The 19507-nt window shown below is 40.8% G+C and overlaps 1 protein-coding gene across 8 annotated transcripts in view; it reads right to left on the bottom strand.

Moving 5' to 3' along the window:
- TTC7A (tetratricopeptide repeat domain 7A) overlaps positions 1-19507 on the bottom strand; it is a 185641-nt gene that overhangs the window by 151019 nt on the left and 15115 nt on the right. For 7 of the 8 annotated variants that reach the window (XM_030036155.1, XM_030036156.1, XM_030036158.2 and 4 more), the window contains 3 exons: positions 11395-11525; positions 9585-9706; positions 2164-2242 (listed from right to left, as the gene is read on the bottom strand). In XM_030036155.1, coding sequence (XP_029892015.1) covers positions 2164-2242; positions 9585-9706; positions 11395-11525 — 332 coding nt within the window. Of the gene's footprint in view, positions 1-2163; positions 2243-9584; positions 9707-11394; positions 11526-14079; positions 14135-19507 lie in introns of all 8 variants that reach the window. The other variant, XM_030036160.1, reaches the window with a different exon arrangement.

Below are 19507 nucleotides of genomic sequence, written 5' to 3'. Positions count from 1 at the left end.
ATGTATGACATCTATAGGACCAAATAAGTCATACTGAGGCTAAAGTTCCTGTTATCAGATTCAGAAAAATTACTTCTTTTGATGCAAGGTTCTTCATTTTCATCCACCTCACCACACATGAATTCACTAAATTAAGTCTAAAATGCAACAACAGTAGGGTGCGCTGATTCTTAAACACCAGAAAGGGAGGTTTCATACTTGTACCTAGCAAATGGCAAAGTGATCTGAATGTATGATGGTGCCTCAAAGAAATATTGTCACATACAACTCCCTGGAAACCCCAAGACCTTCGATGCACTCCTACTGACAAGTTACAGAAAGCCTTCTGTTTCTAACCAGGCTTTTCTATGCTTTTTATAGCAAGTAACCATGAGCAAAACAGCCTAGGGCCCTGCAACATTAGCCAGTATCATTTTATCATCTCAGTGTGTAATTATTTAGTCAGTTTTACCCTGAGGAGCCCACTCTCCTATATTTTTTCCTACAGTTTTAGAAGGGAGGGAACAATAATATGCCAGCAATAGAAAGATCTCTACTGACTGGTTCACACGGAATTAGGATTATAGTTTGTGATAAGCCTTTCAAAAGGCAAGCACCAAATACTCTTAGGGTCTTTGATTTTAACATACAGTACAGTAGCTGTGTAAATTAGCTTCACTCTTGTTTTGAATAAGACCAAACAAACCAGAACAGGCCAAGACTCTGATTTATGTTATTACTGCCTTTGGCTAAAAAAAACATCATTATGCTTGAAGAACACTGTGAAAACAAATCATGTGTTTCACTTTAATGCCCGAAAAACTTGTTTAATTAAGCACGTTCCTCCCTTTGCCCTCTTGACAACTCTTTAAAAATAAGTAAGGAAATGCAAGTGCAACTTCCAGTAAAATGGAAATCCCAGGAAAAACTATTGGATGAACACCTTCAGATTTCCCCTTAGGGATAAATCCCCCAGGGGTGTTGTACAGCTCTCCCCAGTTGCACAGGGACAGGAGCATTTGAGTGCCACGTTCTGTCATGGTATAGGAACAACAGATGGTTAGACTCATTTCAGCAAAATGATAAAACAGGCAAGCAAGAAAAATTGCTTGAACCTTGATCTCAATCTGGAAAAGAATGCAACCACCCAAGTGTGACAATTATTTAAGTCACCTCTTCTAATTCCCTGCACAAACTTCCACATGCATCTGTATTCTCCATTAGGCATATAAGGTGATCCCAAGGCAACGAGAAGATTCATTTCCAGAACAAAGTTCCAAAATACACAGATGTGAGGAACCTAGGTAAAAAAGCACCCAGGATACCCTTTCTGCTCACAGTTTCATTTTAGCTCTGTATTTGCATGTGAGCTACACACACAATCAGTCCATCCATTGGAACCTGGCACTCTCCATCTCCAAAATACTATGCAAACTCACGACCACCTCCCTTGCCGAATTTCTCTGGAATTACACAAAACACAAAGCTGAACCAAGCACAAAACAAGTTTAGTCATACGAATGACAATGCTTTTAGGGCTGCAAAGTTTTCATTCATGTTCTCAAGACTGCTATTCTCCATGCTGTTGACCTTGTCACCTCCTTTACCAGAGGCACTCAGGATAACAAGGATGCAGAATGCCAACACCACCAACAAAAAAAATTTAAAAATTAAAATCACTCTGTACTGCATTGAAGGGAGTTTTACAGGAAGAACACTGAAGTACTTGAGTCTAAAAAAAGCACTGCTTGTTGCAAGAGCCAGAAGTACTTAATGCTTCTACATGCAAATGCAAAAAGGTGTGCATGCACACACTGAAAAGCAAAAAAGAAAACAAGACATTATCACCTGAGGACAGCACTGCCAAACTAAATACATCCCTGTTTCTACCATGGCTAGAAAACACACTGGAAAATAACCCCCAAAGTAACCCACATGCCCAGGTCTGAAGGCTTGGAGGTTTCAATTGGGCAGGTCTTTGAATTAAGTGCTTCACTTGACATATCACTTCCAAAAGTAAAAAAAAAATAAATAAAAAAAAATAAAAGAAAGAAAACAAAAAAGGCAGCAATCAATCAAGTGAGGACAAATACATTTTTGTCCTGCTGCACTGGTTAATAAACAGAGAGAATTCCTGCATAGCAGAGTAAGCACCCCACCCTTCCCATCTCCCATTCCCCCTACCATTTTGAAGGTCTGAGTAGATTTTGTTTCCACAGTCCGTAGTATTTCTCGCAGACTCCTCATTCCTTTCACAATATTTCTATGGGGAAGGCAGAAAAAAAACCAAAACAACCCACATCATAAAAAAACCCAAAAAACTAGCACATTGGAGACAAAATATTTTTATGATGCACCAAAGCTTGGCAACAAACTTGACATTCAAACAAACCCATGAAAACAATCACTAACACTGAGTGTGCAGTAGCGAGACAAGTCACTCTGAGGCACAGATAGGACAATGACACTGAGCGAGGCAGCGACTGTAGCATGCCTACTCCAGATGGCTTCCTAGGAGAAGATCACATTCACATTTGACGAACAGAGGGGACATTTGGAAGCCTTTCATAGCTTGTATTCATAAAGCAGTTGCTGCTTCTTAAAAGCATCCACATCTCCTCTTCATAGACACAGACTGTACTTGTTTGAATTATATTGAGCTTACATGATGCTTTTTAAATGATGATTCCTTTTAGGTGGTGCTTAAATGCCTTGTGTCTGATGGTCCAGACACATGAGGACATTACAGTGGTTTAAAGAGTTTATTATCAGCCAGCTAAGTTGCAGTAACTGTCTGCAAGCACAGCTTATCCTGCAATAAAAAAGGGTTAGGCAAAAAAAAAGAAAAAGAAAAAAAAAATAATCACATTACTCTGCATAAACCATGAGCAATTAAAGCAGACTAGTTGCCAAATGGTATCTTAATTGTGTGTCTGAGCACTAGAGAGATGCAGAGAGGGAAGGTTAAACACTGGACATGCTAGTTAACACACTTGGAGCCCATACACTCTTCAAGACTAAGGACATGGCCCTACCACCACAGTAATTATAAAATGGTTCAGCTCACTTTCATTGCCGGGTGGAAGCTACCCAAAGAAATACAAGCTATAAGAAAAGGTGCAATGCTGTACTGAAATGAAGACAACCAGATAAGCAATTGTAGTGGTACATTAACTACCACTTCAGTTTATTCCAGGAGAATTTTCTGTGCAAATGAAACCTAGACTTCACAGAGGGGAAGGGAAAAAAAAAAAAAAAAAAAAAAAAAAAAAAAAAAAGCAGCACCATACACCATAACAACCTCTTCTGTCAATCTGATTAAATTTTGAAGGTAAGCAATATAGACTGCGCTTTTGCCCACTTTCATGCCCTGCAAACCTTCTTGCACCCCAGAATCAATGGCAAACATTTAAAGAAATAAAAGAAAGTAAGGGGGGGGGGGGGGGCGCATATAAAATGTGATGTTTACTGTGAATATTGGCTACATAAAATGCCACCCTAAAGCTTATGGTCACCAAGTCACAGAGTTCAAATGCATGTGGCCTTACTTCTAATCAATACACATCTCAAAATTTTAAAATTTGAGGTAATCTCTAGATTACCTCGTTGGGGGTAATCTACAGAAAAGCAAAAAAGTAAGGCAAGAGCAAAAACACTGGAGACTTGCCCCTGTGGAAAAAGTCAGATACTGTCTTTCTTTTTTTCCTTCCACTTTCTTCTAAGTAAAAGATGTGCTTTGAATTTATCAAGGGAAAAAAGCTCAAGGAAGTTTAACCTCCTTAAACTGAGGAAAGCAATAAAGCACATGGTGATATTTATGCACATGAGTAGTCACACCCAATCCAACAGAATTGTTCACATGCTATTTATTACCAGATAGTCAAAAATCAATTAATTCCCCCATGTAAACAAAATGCACATGACCAACTGCTTTCCTCAGTTACTGAAAACTACTGGCATTTCCTGTGCTTCCTTGGGCTCCTTAAAAGGCTGGACAGAAGAGTTATAGTGTATAACAGTTCTACAACATTTTCGAAAATGTGTATGTTTAGATTTCTTGTTAGGATAATGGTATTTGTCTTAATAAAGTGCCAAAGAATGCCATTAACTAGCATCAGAAAGAAGATTAGTGACCACTTGCAAAGCCAATTAATTCCACATTTAGCACGTAGTTAAGAGATGAAAAACCTAGAGAATGTGCTAAGAAGAGACAGTTTTGTACCCAGAGAACTGAAGCACCATTTCAGGCCATAAACCAAGTTCAGGTTTGTGGCAGAAACACCTTGCTCTGGGGGGAACGGGAGAGGAAAAGGAAGGAATATTGACACACTGAAGTGAATGAAAGAATAAATGGCAAATTGCTGCCCAACTGTAAGTAGTCAGGGTTGAAACCCTGAACCACATGACAAATGCCTAGGAATACCTTCAACAGAAGGTAGGAGTACAAAACGGGCAGCACAGGAGGAGCACCCAGCATTCACCACCTCCCAGACATGTGCTTGTGAGGTCAGGTTCTCTCAGAGAGCACCTGCTCCATGCTCTGAGCTCTCAACTCTGAAACATGCAAAGCATTTGACAACAATACCAGTGCTACAGGACTGAGCGTTTGGTTTGGCCGCTTTTACATTTTGAACTTTATCGAACATTATTGAGCCGTGACAGGAGACAGAACACACCTGCCAGCAGTCTGCAAACATACCTCACTACAGGAGTTTGTCTTTCCACTCTACTGTTCCAAGCCAGGAGGCCATGTGAGCACATATTTCATTTTAAGCATATGAATTGCTCTATTCATAATGATAAGGAACTTACTGTTCTATTAATAGATGTCCATCATATACTAAACATGCACTTGAAGAGATTTTTTTAAGTTAGGACTTGAAGAAGTTAACAAAAACAAAAGTATGTATTTGAACAGAAATACATGTATGTATGTAAGTGGATGAGGATGCAAACATAAAGCCTCTGACAAGCCATGGTGAATCTATCTGATCTTGTCTAGATCAGAAAGTAAGCAATCTTGAGCCTCTGCAGGACTTGGATAGAAGACTGTCCAGAAATCCCAGGTACTGTTGGCTCAAGCCACGGCATCATAAGTGAACATCAGATCATGTAAGTGAGTTGGAAGAGTCCATGGGCCCCTATTGCACTGCTAAGATGCCAGAAAAAGAAATGAGGAAGAACAGGAAGGGAAAAGCACATGGTCATGAAATTGCCTTAGTTTTAGGCATAAAAGTTGCAAGAGAGGCATTTAAAAAACACATGACAAAATGCAGTTTAGAATTCAATTATAGCTAATCTAATAAAGAGGAACACAGAAAATCATGGCCACAAACTGTGACAAAGACCACCTTGAGTCCAGTCAGTCCAGCTTGGCATGAAAATCTGTTTTGTTTGGACAAGTACCCTGTTAATACAGAGTAATTATATACCAGTCCATGAAGCAGTCATATCACATTTATGTTATATTGTTTGGTTAACACTACACAAAATTTTAAGATACAAGAAAATAAAGAAATACACTGTTTTCTATGCAAATTGCTGGGAAAAATACTGATAATGAACCAGAGCGGATCAGGGGTCCTTGCACAGAGGTCTGCAAAGACAGTCCCCCAACAACATGAGCACTAGAAGATCATGTTCTTATCCCCACTCATTAACTGTTAAAACAGTTAACCGCTAACAGATGAAAAAGACCATCTTGAGATGACTACATGGCAGTTTGCGGAACCACCTCTCCAGGCGAAAGAGATACCCGAAGCACACAAACAGCAGCAACACCATTGCCTCTGCCCAGCTCCTTTTGCATCTTTGCATCTCGCCCAGCTTTCTAAAAATTCATACGCTCTCCTTAAACAGCTGTTCATGCATTGCACAAAACGCACCTGAAGAAGCAAGCCTCAGATTCCTGTGAATGAAGATATAAGAAAAGTAACTACAACAAAGCACACTAGAGTTTCCTAATGGCAGCCTGTCTAACAGAAGTGGGGCGCTCAGAAAAAAAACTAATACAAAACAAAGGTTAGCACTTATCTAGATCCATCCAGTGGGCAGTAAGACTCACTCCCAAATTACCAGCTGCAGTGTCCTGGTGTCCTGGATAAGATGCTAGATTGTGAGGACTGAAGAGGACATAAATGACAAGAAAGCCCACATAAATTCCCCAGAAGAGACAAATAGTCCAGCAGAGACTGTCCTGCCTGCCTTTGTACATTAGATTCTACTGTAAAACAGCATATACATGAACTTACTCTTTTAAAGTGCCCTTGCAACAGAAGCCTACAAAATTTCAAAAAGGGAGCTGAGCACCCCAGAAAACTGCCAGGAGACTGACAGGAGAAGGGAAGAGAGAAAATTGTGTAAGCTTTCCCTATTAGGCATTTTCATCAGGGTTTTCCAAAGTAATTTAGGTCCTAACTTGATGGATCATAAGGAAATCTGATTTCTAATAAGTGCTTAATATTTATTTTTCAGAAATTCATTTTCTTCAGAAGTGTTCCATCTAGAGCGTCCAAAACCAACCGCATCCTCTAGAAAGCTCTGACTTCTTGTCTTGCCTGTGAAACTCCACACATACTGCAAGTGCCATTAAGAGAGTAGCATACGTATAACCATTACTTCATACAGGTGAAGCCTGTTTGCCCTAAGAAAATACTAACGGCATCTTGACCAAAGCCCCCATAACAGTATAAAGTAGTAATAACTGTTCAATACTTTGAAAGGAAAGGCAGTAAGAAATGAGCCTAATCTTCACACATCCACATCAGAAAAAAACCCAAACAAAACCCAGTGCAGATGCTAACATGAAAGACAACTGGTTGCCTCCTACAGTATGACAGCACCTGCCTGCCTATATTCTGCATCCACAGCATCAACATTGCTCACTGGAAGAAAAAAAGAAAGCTTTCTTGGGATGCAGCAGGGCAAACAACTGCAGGAAACACGTCTTCAGCAACACAGTATTTTTAAGTAAATATCTTATTAAAAGCACCTGGGACTTCCACAGCTGCAAGACTTGCTGGTCCTTACAAAAGCTGGCAGCTCAACATCTGAAAGGGAGACCAGACCTTTGTTTTGTACTGGTGCCTTCTTTCCACTGCACGAGAAAAGGGCAACCCTGACCATGCTCCAAGAGGAGCATGCCTGTGCCTGCTAGCAGGAACAAAAGCATAACACCACCACTCTTATCTTTCAGCTATTCTGCCTGGTGAGACAAGAATAAAACACTTGCTATTTCTTTTGCACACCTGTGCCACTGGGGAAGGACAACCTCCTGCCAGCCTAAGCATTCATCATCCAAGGCTTATTTCCTACCTGAACACGCTGGAAGCAATAAGGAGAACAAAAGTGTTTCTTTGAGCTGTTCAATATCAGGTGGAGGAATTTATTATACACATGAAGCATCCTAAAAAGCTTCTTCCCACTGCCCTCCTCTTTCCTTAATACATCCCAATGCCGCTTATGCCCTCTCGTGGCAGAAACCACACATTAATACTTGCTGAGGGCACAGAGACAAGCTGCAGAGTCCCAGCAGGCTCCTTTCCCCCTCACCGGACCTTTCACTTCCCTGGCTGTTGTTTCTTACTTGCACTGGAGGAGGTGAGGAGCGCGTGGGTCTCCGCTCCCGTCCCAGCCACAGGAGCTCCATCGCACCAACTGGGATGCTCTTTCATCAGGAGACAGCTACAGTGAACATTTTGCTGCTATTGCAGCAATTCAGCTTATAATCAATGCACTGCTTAATTCACACATGTACTTTGATTCCAAATTGTTTTCCTGTAGGGTGTTTTTTTGTATGGTTTTTTGGTGTTGTGGTTTGTTTTTTTGTTGGTGGTTTTGGGGTTTTTTGTTTCTTTTTTTTTTTTTAAGGCTGTCATTAAAATAACATGGGAAGGGAGCAAGCAGGGCCCACAGTAATACCTAAAACAACCCACTGAATACATTGAACTGATGAAGACTGAATTTAAAACATTGCTGAATAAAATGAACATGACTGAGTTTGATATTCCAAAGGTGCCTAGAAGACATCAGTGCCATATGTTCTAAATGAGATTTTATTAGATCGTTAATGAGCTTACTGCCAAGACCTGAGCTTTTTGTTCACCACGAGAATGGCAAAAGGCTAGGAAAGCACACACTGTGGCCACGGCTGGTCAACAACCAACTCACCCAGGGAAAACCATTTACCTGTCGCCTACTGCCAGGGTGATACTGAGACTTATAACTACATACTTTCTTAACACATAAACTTATATTCACCTGACTAAAGGGGTCATTTCACAACATTTGGGCTTTGTGTATTTGTAAGACAAACAAGGTTTACCTGAAAGCACCTCTCATGGATATGCTTATGAGTACAGGTTCACTGTACATGCAGGCTTTTAATGAAAGAATGCGGAACACAGAAGCTAGTCAAAGCTGCATTTAAAGTCATTCTTGGGGGATAAAAAACTAGCAAAAAAGCCCTAAACAAGAAGCAATGCTTCTTCCAACAGAGTCAAAAAATGCTATCAATTTTCTACAGAAGAATTTAAACTGATTTTTTGCTGGGATTTTTTTTTCTAATTTTCTTCGTTTCAATCTCCCCTCATTTTTTGCTTTCTTCTCCATTTTATTGAGCAGGAAAAGGAGGAGGAGTGAAGAAAATGAGAGAAAATATCTTTGACTGGGGGTGAAGGTAAAAAACCCAGCCAAAATGAAATACTTTCAAAGATGGTTTGCTTAAAAACAGTTTATAAAACTTTGACCAGCAATATTACACAGAGCAGTGAGAAATTCAGCATCTGATTCGTTAAGAAAAAATGGGATAATATAGTGCAAGAGCAGGACTAGGGAATGATGGATTCTAAAAAGTACTGTTTACACATGTTGGAAAGACACTCTCCCTATATGGCAACCTCTCCATCAGCTAAAACAGAGTTGATCATGTTTTGAAGATGTGGCCTCCTTTAGGGAACAGAGTGCCCTCACCAATTGCCTTTGGAAGTGGGCGTTAACAATGTCTCTTTTATTGTTCTTGAAAAGGTTTTCCTCAGGTGAAATTCACTGTAGGCTTGCAGATACCAACTCCTCTTGCCCTTCCAAGGTTCACTGGGAGCTGTGTTTCAGAGGCATAATAAATACCCTGGAGCAGCACTGTTCCCGCATGCATTCTCTCTAGTAAAAACACACAGATTTGGGGTATTGATTGGGACATTTAAGACCTTAAATAAACAAACAAACAAATAAATGAAAGAAACTACCCTTAAGACTTCACTGAGCTCTAAACCAGGCCCTGTGGCTGAACATTTTAAAAGCACACAGCAGTGTAAATTCCACTCTCTCTTTACAGTCAAACTCCCCTCATCTCCACTGGGAACAGAGCTGAGTCAAAACAACAAAATTGTTCGACTCCACCCTACTTGTGGGTCTGGAAAAAGGAGGCTTAAGACTCTTAAGAGAGACAGAGAGACACAAATAGGAGGGAAGGAAGGACACTGAGGGGACTTGTGGTGAGCCAGCAGCAAAAAAGTCAGAACAGAACATATACAAAGAAATAAGCCTTCATCTGTTCTGAGACAAACATGCAACATTATCTATTTTTATTAACATCTGCATCCACCTACCCCTTCTTTAAATGAGTCACGTAGGCACTCTGTAGAGCTGCTTCCAGGAAGTAGGAAAGTTCAAACTCAGAGTAAGTCACGTTGCTGCCCTTGATACTCCTTGAATGTGTGTTGTTTAAGGTCTGTGAGGGGAATAAAGAAATATCTGGGATTACAGACAACTGGTTGAACTAGCCAGTTCCTCATGAGCCAGAGACAGCTCCAACAATAAAATGTTAGCTTCGGCCATCAGATTCCTCCTCAGACTACCTGAACACTTACCTTCATTAGATATTCAAAAACCCCTCAAAGTCAACTTTAAAATAAACTATACAGTGACTTCCATGAAATATTCTGCATCCAATATGAGTTTTGAAACACCATCCCTTATTATTTTCCAACCTTTAATAAAGTAAGTAGAAAGCTACGCATTAATACCCAGGGCTTCAGAAGTACTACTCCAACCACACAGATCCAGTGTCTTGCCCAGAAATATTAATGCAATGTTTGAGTAGGTATGTCTAGCTTAACATAACATAGATATTTATTAAGAGTTAGTAAGCTATCAGGAGTCCTGATGAAAAAATCTTAACATTTCCTCTGTTTCTCCTATCAAACCCTTCTTGCTTTTGCTTCCTTACTGGTAACAAACAGCTTCCACTGCTGAAAGTTGCCCTGTGTGGACTCCAAAGCAGGGTTTTAAATCCAGGACTGGAGAAGGCCTAAGGACTTTTAGTACATCTATCAGTAATCCTGCATCCTTGTCTCTATGTCCAGAAGGTGAATGAATTACTGTTCAAACTCTTTTGCCTTCTTTGCAGACAAAAGCTGTTAGCAAAAACATTTACAGTGGCCAGTACTGGCAGGAACTTGTCCTTCCACAATGGAAGGACAGTACTTAATTTTAAATAAAAAAGCCATTCAGTTTTTTCCTACAAAGAAACAGACCAGACAACTTGTTAGCTGGCTTTTTTCATGAATTTTTATATATGTACTAATCTCATTTTTTCTTGTTTTAATGCAATTAAAAACAAAACCTGGAACAGAAACACACCTTTGCTGCTGAGAAGAGCAGAAATACCTGGTCAGAAGGTCAAAAGCCGTTAAGTTACAGAAGAACATGTACTGCCATGAGTGCTGCTGGTGTCAAGCATAATGTGTGGCAAAGGAAGGGCATGGAAGCGCATGGTGTGCCCTGTTAAACTCAGCTAGGCAAAGTTACAGAGACTACTAAGCACATGCCCAGCAAATCAGTGGCACGTATTACAGCTCAGTGGAGGGCTCATAGTACTCATTTTGCTCGGCATCCTAGCCAACCACTGACTAAGCAGTTACTTGCTCACTAATGATCTAGGTTCCTCCAGTTTCACTTGGAGAAGGTGAAGCACCGGCAATTAAATTGCTATGGCTGACCCAAAAAAGGTTGCTTTCAGCTCGTTAGGGATCTTCAATATCCACTACTGTGTATCATTTACACAGCAAATATGTAAAATGTCTTGAGTTTCTTCACGCTGGCACTTGCTATGCAAAGTTTGTAGTCCCTCTTTAGTAAGAGCTAAGCTTGAGATACCACCTGAGCATATCTGAAGTATTCAGTGCTTTACCACAGGCAAAACTGGTTTTCAGACCTCATTCTCAGAGGAAACAGGCAGAGACCAGATAAATTGCTGTTTTGCAACTGCTTATACTGAGACATCTCACTCCTTCCAACTTGTTCTCATACTCCTTATTGTCTATGATCACTTGGCATTTCCCCATCATTTTTTGCTATCAAAACCCTGGAAATTCCACCCAGGACCCCAGGTAACACCCTGAGCACGTTTCTTCTTACCTTTTCAAGCTCCTGCAAGTACACCTGGGCAATGACACATGCTGTCTCAAAACAAGCCATGACTTCCTCCTCTCTTTCACACAGTCGAGCACGTGAAGCAATTGAGTTGGTTGAGCGCTCCAGTGACAGACCTGCAAAATGGCAACACATTTAACAGGAGCCCACCAACAGCAGTATGGCCGTATTATTCCTTCATTTACCATCCGACAGGAAAGTTTTTCCATAGGTGGGTTTCTCCCTTGTTTTAGTGACTTTCAGTAAAAGGTCCCCAGAAAAATATAATTCCTACGCATGCAAGGCATTTTTGTCATGCTGCTCTAACCCACACTACCACTGCACACTTCTACAGCGCCTTTCAAACACTTTATGAAGAAAGGACATACTATCCCTCTGGTAGGGATGAGCAAGCAGAGAAATTAAGGCCTATATTTCAAAGACGGCTATAGATTTTGAATGCTTCAACGCAAGTGCTGTTTCAGAAACACCTTGGCACTGGATTTGATAATTTCTAAGCATCCACTATTCCAAATGAAGCTTTCAATAAGCAGCAGTTTTGAGGGGAAAAAGAAAAAAAAAATACCAAAACAAAGTTGGAAAATCTGAGGCCTCTCTTGGAAAATCTGAGCACGTGCAAATTCCACATAGATACACAACAAGCTCTTGGCAAGGCACAAGAGACTCTTAACCACAAGATCACCCTCTTTTCCAAAGAAAGGAAAAAACCCTGGGTTTTGTACTACTAAAACTCTTTTCTTGTATCATCATCCAACCCCACTTACAAACAAAGAGCAAGTTAATTGAAGACCCACAGCTATTGTCCCTACATCAAAAACTTTTATCAGATCCTTGTCTGGCATCACACTATGACATCCTTTACATCTCTAAATCTATTTGGAGAGGTTACACATCCACACACCAATTTTACTCTGGTCAGCGTAGGTTCTTATGACACACTGGATCTCTACAATACACCACTGCTTGGAAACTCAGGTCTTTACACCAAATGCAACTGCACTGGTGCCCCGTAGCCTAATACGGGTTGTAAAAAGTTCAGCATATGCTTCCCAATAAATTTTATATATAACAACACTCCCTAATACCAATGAAAAATGTGTACCATGTAACACAAAATCCTAGTGTTTTGGACCCAGATCCACAGAGGTGACGAAAGAAGAAAGAGTTCAGCTGTCTGGACAGCCTTTCCAAGGAAGCTATTTAGACTGCTGCAGCATACGGCAAAAAGATTCCGCTCCACCTGAGGAGCCACTGTGTGTACCAGGAGCCACACTTTCCTGGGCCCCCACAATCCTGGGAGGCCCAGCACTACAGCACAGCTCATTTCAGGAGTCTGACAACAAACTGCAGTGAGGCAGCAATGGGGAGCCAGGTTTCGCCACGATCAACAATGCATATGAACGCTCATGCTGGAGGAGCCTGAGGTTCCTTGGCAGTCTTAGCTTTGTTTAGTTCTCGTGTTCAACATTTCTGTTTTGTCCCCTTGGTTACTCTGCTAGGAGTTTCCCTATCTCATGTCTTAGATTTGAGCCAGACATGAGCAGTTAGTTCAGTGCATTGAGAAGAGAAGATGCCCCACTGGTGCAAGCTCGGGAGGTGGCTCCCCATTCCTTCTGCCTTCTCCCAAGTCAGAAGTGCATGGCATGTTCCCTCAAGGACCTGTATCTTGGAGGAACACACATTAGTACCTTTCACCTTTGAAAATCCTGACCAGAGCAGAGCAGGGGGAGTGGACTTACTTCAAACTGCCAGTGTGTAACTGTTTACTTCAAACTGCCAGGGATAATGATCATTTTGCTGCTTTTAACTAATGCCCATTTTGTGTTCTCTCCTTTCTACTGACATACACATTGTACAGCATCCAACATATAACAGATTTTGTATTCTAGTCCATCTATGAAGTCTCTGGCTTTATATCATGGTTTGCTTTCCTATTATTTCAAAACTTCTATTTCCTAACCCTGTTCCTATGTAATGAAGGGGAAAAGAGGATGTTAACTCTCTATACAAAAAAAGAAAACATCCAGTGCTGAAGCTAGAACAATCAGGCTACAAATATTCTTCTTAGATCTGTCTCAGTTTTATCTACCTCTGAATTTCTAGTCATTCCCCTTACTTGAAAGTAAAATTTAAGAAGTGTTTCATTTCAGAGTCACCATCCCTTAAGTGCAAAGTGGGGCTGAGGGCCCTGAAAGAAATCCAGTACAATCCACTGACATTCATACACAGGCAGCATTTAATCAAACTGCAGCCATCCTAGCACAGTCTGTATGGGGGTGGTTATTGTGGGAGATGTCACACAGAGACAACAGGCTGATAAAAAAAAACATTTACATACATGCTACAGCCCACTGCAAGGAGCTACCATCTCTAAGCTCTGTCGTGTGAGAGGAAAGCAAGCAGCCTTTGCCAGCACCAAGTACTGACAACAAATGTGCCTATCCACGCAGTCAGAAAAACAGAGCTGGGGTTTATCAGAGACAGGGGAATGAATTAACATCTCCAGAAAGCTTTCTTGCCACAGTAAGTACAGAGCAATATACAGTGTATTAAAACAGATACTAAGCTACATTGCACACATTTTTCTACCTGTAAAGGGCAAGAAGGAAAAATGACCCACATGATGTGACATTAGTCATGGTTCTTTCTGCTAATACCATATGCACTGACCTGATGTCATCAGAGTATAAAATCTTCTACAGAATCTGAACAGGGCTATTCTTCCCTATCACAGAAATGCAATGAAAAGAAAAATTAGAGCAAACAAACTGCAAATCCAATAGACAAAGTGAAGAACAGAAGAATAACAACAAAAGTTCCCTGCTCTTGCAGCCACCAACTCAGTCCTCACAGTGTAAAGCCCCAACAATTACAGAATTGCTCAAGGTGCAGTTGGACAAGACTGTTTACAAGCCATCCAGTCCCGAGAGCACAAATTCCACTAACTCTTCTCCATTCCCCAGTTATCAGCACAGAAAAAACTTTGCAGCACAACATACATTTTAAATTCAGCTCAGTTCCCAAGAAGTGTCAGAAAGCCACAAAAGCGCGTGCTACTTCCACACTGGATTTAGCAAGAGAAGTGTAGCTCTTGCTAAGACAGAATTAGCTTCTGAATAAAGCATAAAGCCATATGCTTTCTTGGTAGCTGGTTAAGGTAAAGGGACTTGGGTATTTTTCACAACCAGTCATGGTAAGATAATACCAACTTATAACTTATCTATGCTAAGATTTTTCTCATATGAATCGGGTGCCCAAATTTAAAAATATAAATACATATATACCATAAGAAAGTTTTATACAGTGAAAATACAGATTTCTAATAGAGTATGGCCCAAGCTCAAGATTTAAAGAGAGACATGCCTCCAGATTATCGTTTTTAAAAGAGCAAACTCTTCCTACCCACTTCAGAGGCAGTAACTTTCTATGTATAGAAACACTGCTTTTCTTTCCTGCATAAAGATAAGGCTTCCATTCATCTCTAGTTCTCCCAAAGATTCATCTCTAGCTCTTGATCTCTCTATAATATTTGCCCCTTCTTGTCCCCTTCTAAAGCTATTCTGCATTTATGTCAGAAAAAAACCAAACCCATAAGGTTTGTAAGAGCCGTCACTGAACTGATTTCTTCCCAAAGCTGAAATGCACTGCTCTCATTTATGGAAACCTGAAAGGGGAGACTTTATGAGGGCCTATTTCCACTTTCATCTCACTCAGTCCGTGTCAAGGGAAGACATCATATCATGTAGCTCCCATGCTCTGAGGTGATGTTATTACCAGAACTGGAACATACATGTGCACATGGACATACAGTATCAGATTCTCAGCAACATAAATATGAAAATTCATGCTGGAAGGGATCCCAAGAGGTCAATCTTTCTGCTCAAAGCAGTGCCAGCTCAGGGCGTTACCCAGCCTGGTCTTGAAAGCCTCATTGCATAGATGGAGACTGCACAATTGCTAGGGAGAAGAGGAGGCTAAGGTGGCTTTCTTCTTTTCCTCTAGTTCATAAACTAGTTCATCAAACAGCAGCATTCCTCCTTCTGAGTAGCAGGACTATACCAATCTACTCACAGGTTCTTTTCATTTTCCTTTTTATACAGACTTCCAGCCTCCTGTATTTGGATGAATTTACACAACTGAGGAATGGTGGGTTCATAGTGCAAGAATTCAGGGTCAGCAGCAGCACACTACTTTTACCAACAGTGTTAGCCTGCAGCTGCTAAAACCCCATAGCCCAGGAGCATCAGAGCTACCTGGCAATCTAAGGAAGGATCAAAGAAACACAACAACACATAGAACATGAAGCTTACCTCGTGTTGTGTCCTAGTGCTACACTTGTGTTGAACACAGCTATGGCAACTTGAAACAAAAGACGGCTTAGGGTGGAACTTGCACGCCTGCCCACTGCATCAGCACCAGCCTGCAGAGCAAGGTTACAGAACGTATGCTCCTGGGCCACACATAAAGGCCATCCTGGCCAGAAGCCAGTGTGCTGCCAAGCTAAGTGCATGCAATAGTTCTATTATACCTACAGGAAGGTAAGTAATTTGTCTTGAGGTAAGCCAGATGTGAATATATTGCATGGCAACTACTGCAGGGAAACTGGTTGTGTGCATGTTTTCACTCTGTGGCGAACGCCAGGTCACTCTGGGTAGCCATCCCCAAGGGGAGGGTGCACTTCATTTCTAGCATGCAGCTTTCAGCCTAGTTCAGAAGCGTGGCTCTAGAAAATCAATTAGCATTGAAATAAGACTATTTTTAAGACTAGCTCTTCAAACAAATACACACGCATGCTGACTAATCAAAGTTCACCAGAATACTAAACAGTTTTCGAAGACAAAATTTAAAGCGCAACCAAACCATTTTAGAGATGGCATTATGACCAGCCTGCCCTGCCTGCTAAGGTTTGAACTTAAGAGCACAGCGCTCAATCAAACTATTATATTACAGTGTCTTGGAAAGCAAAACAGCCTGAACCTTAACAAGCCAAAGCAGCAGTTGGGATTAGGTTGACATAGGCAAGACTCAGCACTATGCATTACTTCTGCGACTATTCACAGCAGTTCAAATAATTAACATCATGGGTCTCGACACTCATCTCCCCAGCAATTAAGCTATGATTTTTCAGGATTTATTTGCAATGCAAATAGATAAAGAGCAGGAAGAAAGGCCTAGAAGCCCTTGGTTTTGAACACATTCATTCATACATACTGCAACTCATGAAAGGTGGGGAGGAGGAGAGAAGTTTTGTTTTGCAAGAAAGCTGCACAAACTTCTTTCACCATTGCTTCCTATTATACAGAATTATTGTATATTCATAGCAATCCATTATAATCTTGAGGTATTTTTCATGTAAGTCTCAAAGGTAGAAAGGCAGAAAATTCCAGTAACCCTAAATAAAGTTATCTGAAGACCTTTTTGTCCATAAACTGGGAATGAAGGCTGAAAATTTAAGTAACCTGTGCAAGGCTGCTTAGTTGCATCAAAGCAGAACTTAAGACCCCTACTCCCAGCCTTCCCACCAGATGCAATAAACCAATGCTAACAATGTTACTCCCAACTATTTTGAAATTAAGAATTCTATCTTGTTAGCCTTGTAATTACACCTAAAGCTGGCTGTTAAAACTAGGACAGCTTTTTGATTGAGTGGCTGTGAAGCCAGAAGGGAGCAAGCACTCCCCTGAGATGGAACCTCAGTCACCTACCCCTGATCAATGCCGTGTAGGCTCTGCATCACACTGCATATATTACTGCCTAGCAGAAATCATCAGCCTTAATCCAAAGATGCTTATTTTTCTGAGCATATCAACACCTGCTGCCTATCAGCTGGCTGCTCTTAAGCTTCATGGCAGACCTTTGAACCTTAGCTTTAACCTGTAATAGTGGTCTCCAAACTTTTTTGATCACCCATCCCTATGAGTAAAAAAATAATTATTGAGCATGCACACTCAACATACGTATATAATTATATACACACACTGCTTTACAATGTCTTTATTTTATATTTATGTGTTTATTTTTTAAAAAATACCTGCTAAGTAGCATGCTACTGACAGCTACCTATCATCACAGAAAAGGCCTGCAAATTCAGAACACTTAACTTTTTGTAAAACCAAAAAGGCACAATTCGTCTAAGTTTGACAGCTCTTTTAAGCATTTTGCCATGAGACAACCAGTGAGCTTTGGTGTGGTACAAAAGACTTTCATGGCCACTCCCCATCTCATTAAAAAGTATTGTAAAGATTCTATTTAAAAGTATTGTGTTTATAGTTAACCCCACTGATGACCTCCTACGGCACTTTGTGCTCTTCTGGGTCCCCCTTTGCTGCCAAGTATTTCTTAGTGTATTTCATTATTGAACCAGAATCTAGCAAACTCCTTAAGCTAAGACATCTTAGAAACATTTGTACTTTTGTGCAACTGTATAGCAAACCTCCCACACTGCGTAATTTATTCTAATACTTGTTTCTTCAAGTCTTTGGCAATGTCTTCTATGTGTCTTCCAAAGGAACGCATTTTAGTTTGTTACCATATTGTTTTCTGTGTATTATTTCAGCCGTTTTGCCATGGCAGGAAGAACAAGTGTTTCCCCAATGGTATGTGGTTTTTCATCTCTTGCTCTCATGTATGAAACCTCAGAGGCTTCTAAAAATTTAAGTTTAATGAAATTTTTTGAAGTACTGAATTGAGTATCATTGGACTTTAAATATCACTGATGAGATCTGATTAGTCTGCCATTGCTTTTACCTGATGAAGAGCTCATGCTAGGAGTAGTGTTAGCTCTGCCATTTTCTTACTGTTCACTTGTGCTCATGCTATTAGTATTACCTGCAATCCACAGTTTCTTTGAGGGAATCTTTAAGCTACTTGTCTATTTCATGAGGGTTAGTTTAGTTAAAACTAGATAATATAATACATAAATCCACTTAACCAGGCACACGAGAACTGCAATACACTGGCAGTGAACAAAAAAGTAAGGGTGCCCCTGTGAGCCCCTCTGCTGTGTGGAACACCCACTCTTTTGCAAGACACTTCATGGGCTGTATGTGACATGGGACCCTCTGACATACAGACTGAGGGAGGGCACCACTGTCAATCCAATACATTAGTAGAGCTTAATTTTAAATTTTTTTTAAGAAAAAATAAATATAAATAAAAGTTCCAATATTTCTCTCCTGCACCCCAGTGGATCATCTTACACACCCCCTGGGACACACGCACCCCACTTTGGGGACCACTGTTATAAACGTCTTAATTGTCCTGGTACAAGAGGCCACCTCCATTCCATAACATATCTGATAGCAGTTAAGGAGACATCTTTGCTGGAGTGATGCTCTGGGGCACAGCAAACACAGGGGAGAACAGCAATCTCTTACAGCCCCACATCTAAAGGACTTGGTCTACACCATCCACATCCATAAACTTTCACGGCATGCTGCAAGAATTAATTTTTTTTCCCTGGTCTAAATACAACAGGCAGAAGCAGAAGAGAAAAAATGAAAAGTGGATGGGGCACAAGGAAGAGAGAAGGTGCTGATAACCACGTATTTGGATCTATTCAGCTTGAGCTCACCTGCATCACAGCTAGGCAGCATCACCAGCAGTGATGCAGTCACAGTCACTGAACCAGACTACCCCACTTTCATGTGTACTTTGGGAGCAGGAGGGAGAAAAGAGGAAGGTAATTCTGATTTTACTATGCTGATTCATATCAAGAACTCAAGCCAATTCTACTTCAAATTTGTTAGAACCGTCATTGCCTGGGAGGACTAACAGGATTGTTGCCCTGTCGCTTAAAAGATGGTCAAAGACATTCAGACCGTACTCAAGGATATACCAGTACATGGAAATCTTCCCATAGCCACTGGACACATATCATGATACACAACACAGCCCCAGCATGGGGACAGCATCGTAGCCATCTAAAAGCTACCTCTAGCTTAGGCCATCTGAGAGTCCATTTGTATGTTTTGTTCCATCTCCTCAGAAATGCATGTGCAAATATTCTTGTATCCCCTGGTGCTGCTGACCCCACAGCTTTAGAGAACTAAATCATAGTGCAGAAGGTAGAGAAGGTTTTGTGCGTGTGTGCAACCAG

Source organism: Aquila chrysaetos, chromosome 13 (assembly GCF_900496995.4).
Source record: "Aquila chrysaetos chrysaetos chromosome 13, bAquChr1.4, whole genome shotgun sequence".
NCBI lineage: Eukaryota > Metazoa > Chordata > Aves > Accipitriformes > Accipitridae > Aquila > Aquila chrysaetos.
This window is presented reverse-complemented; position numbering and strand designations above follow the sequence as displayed.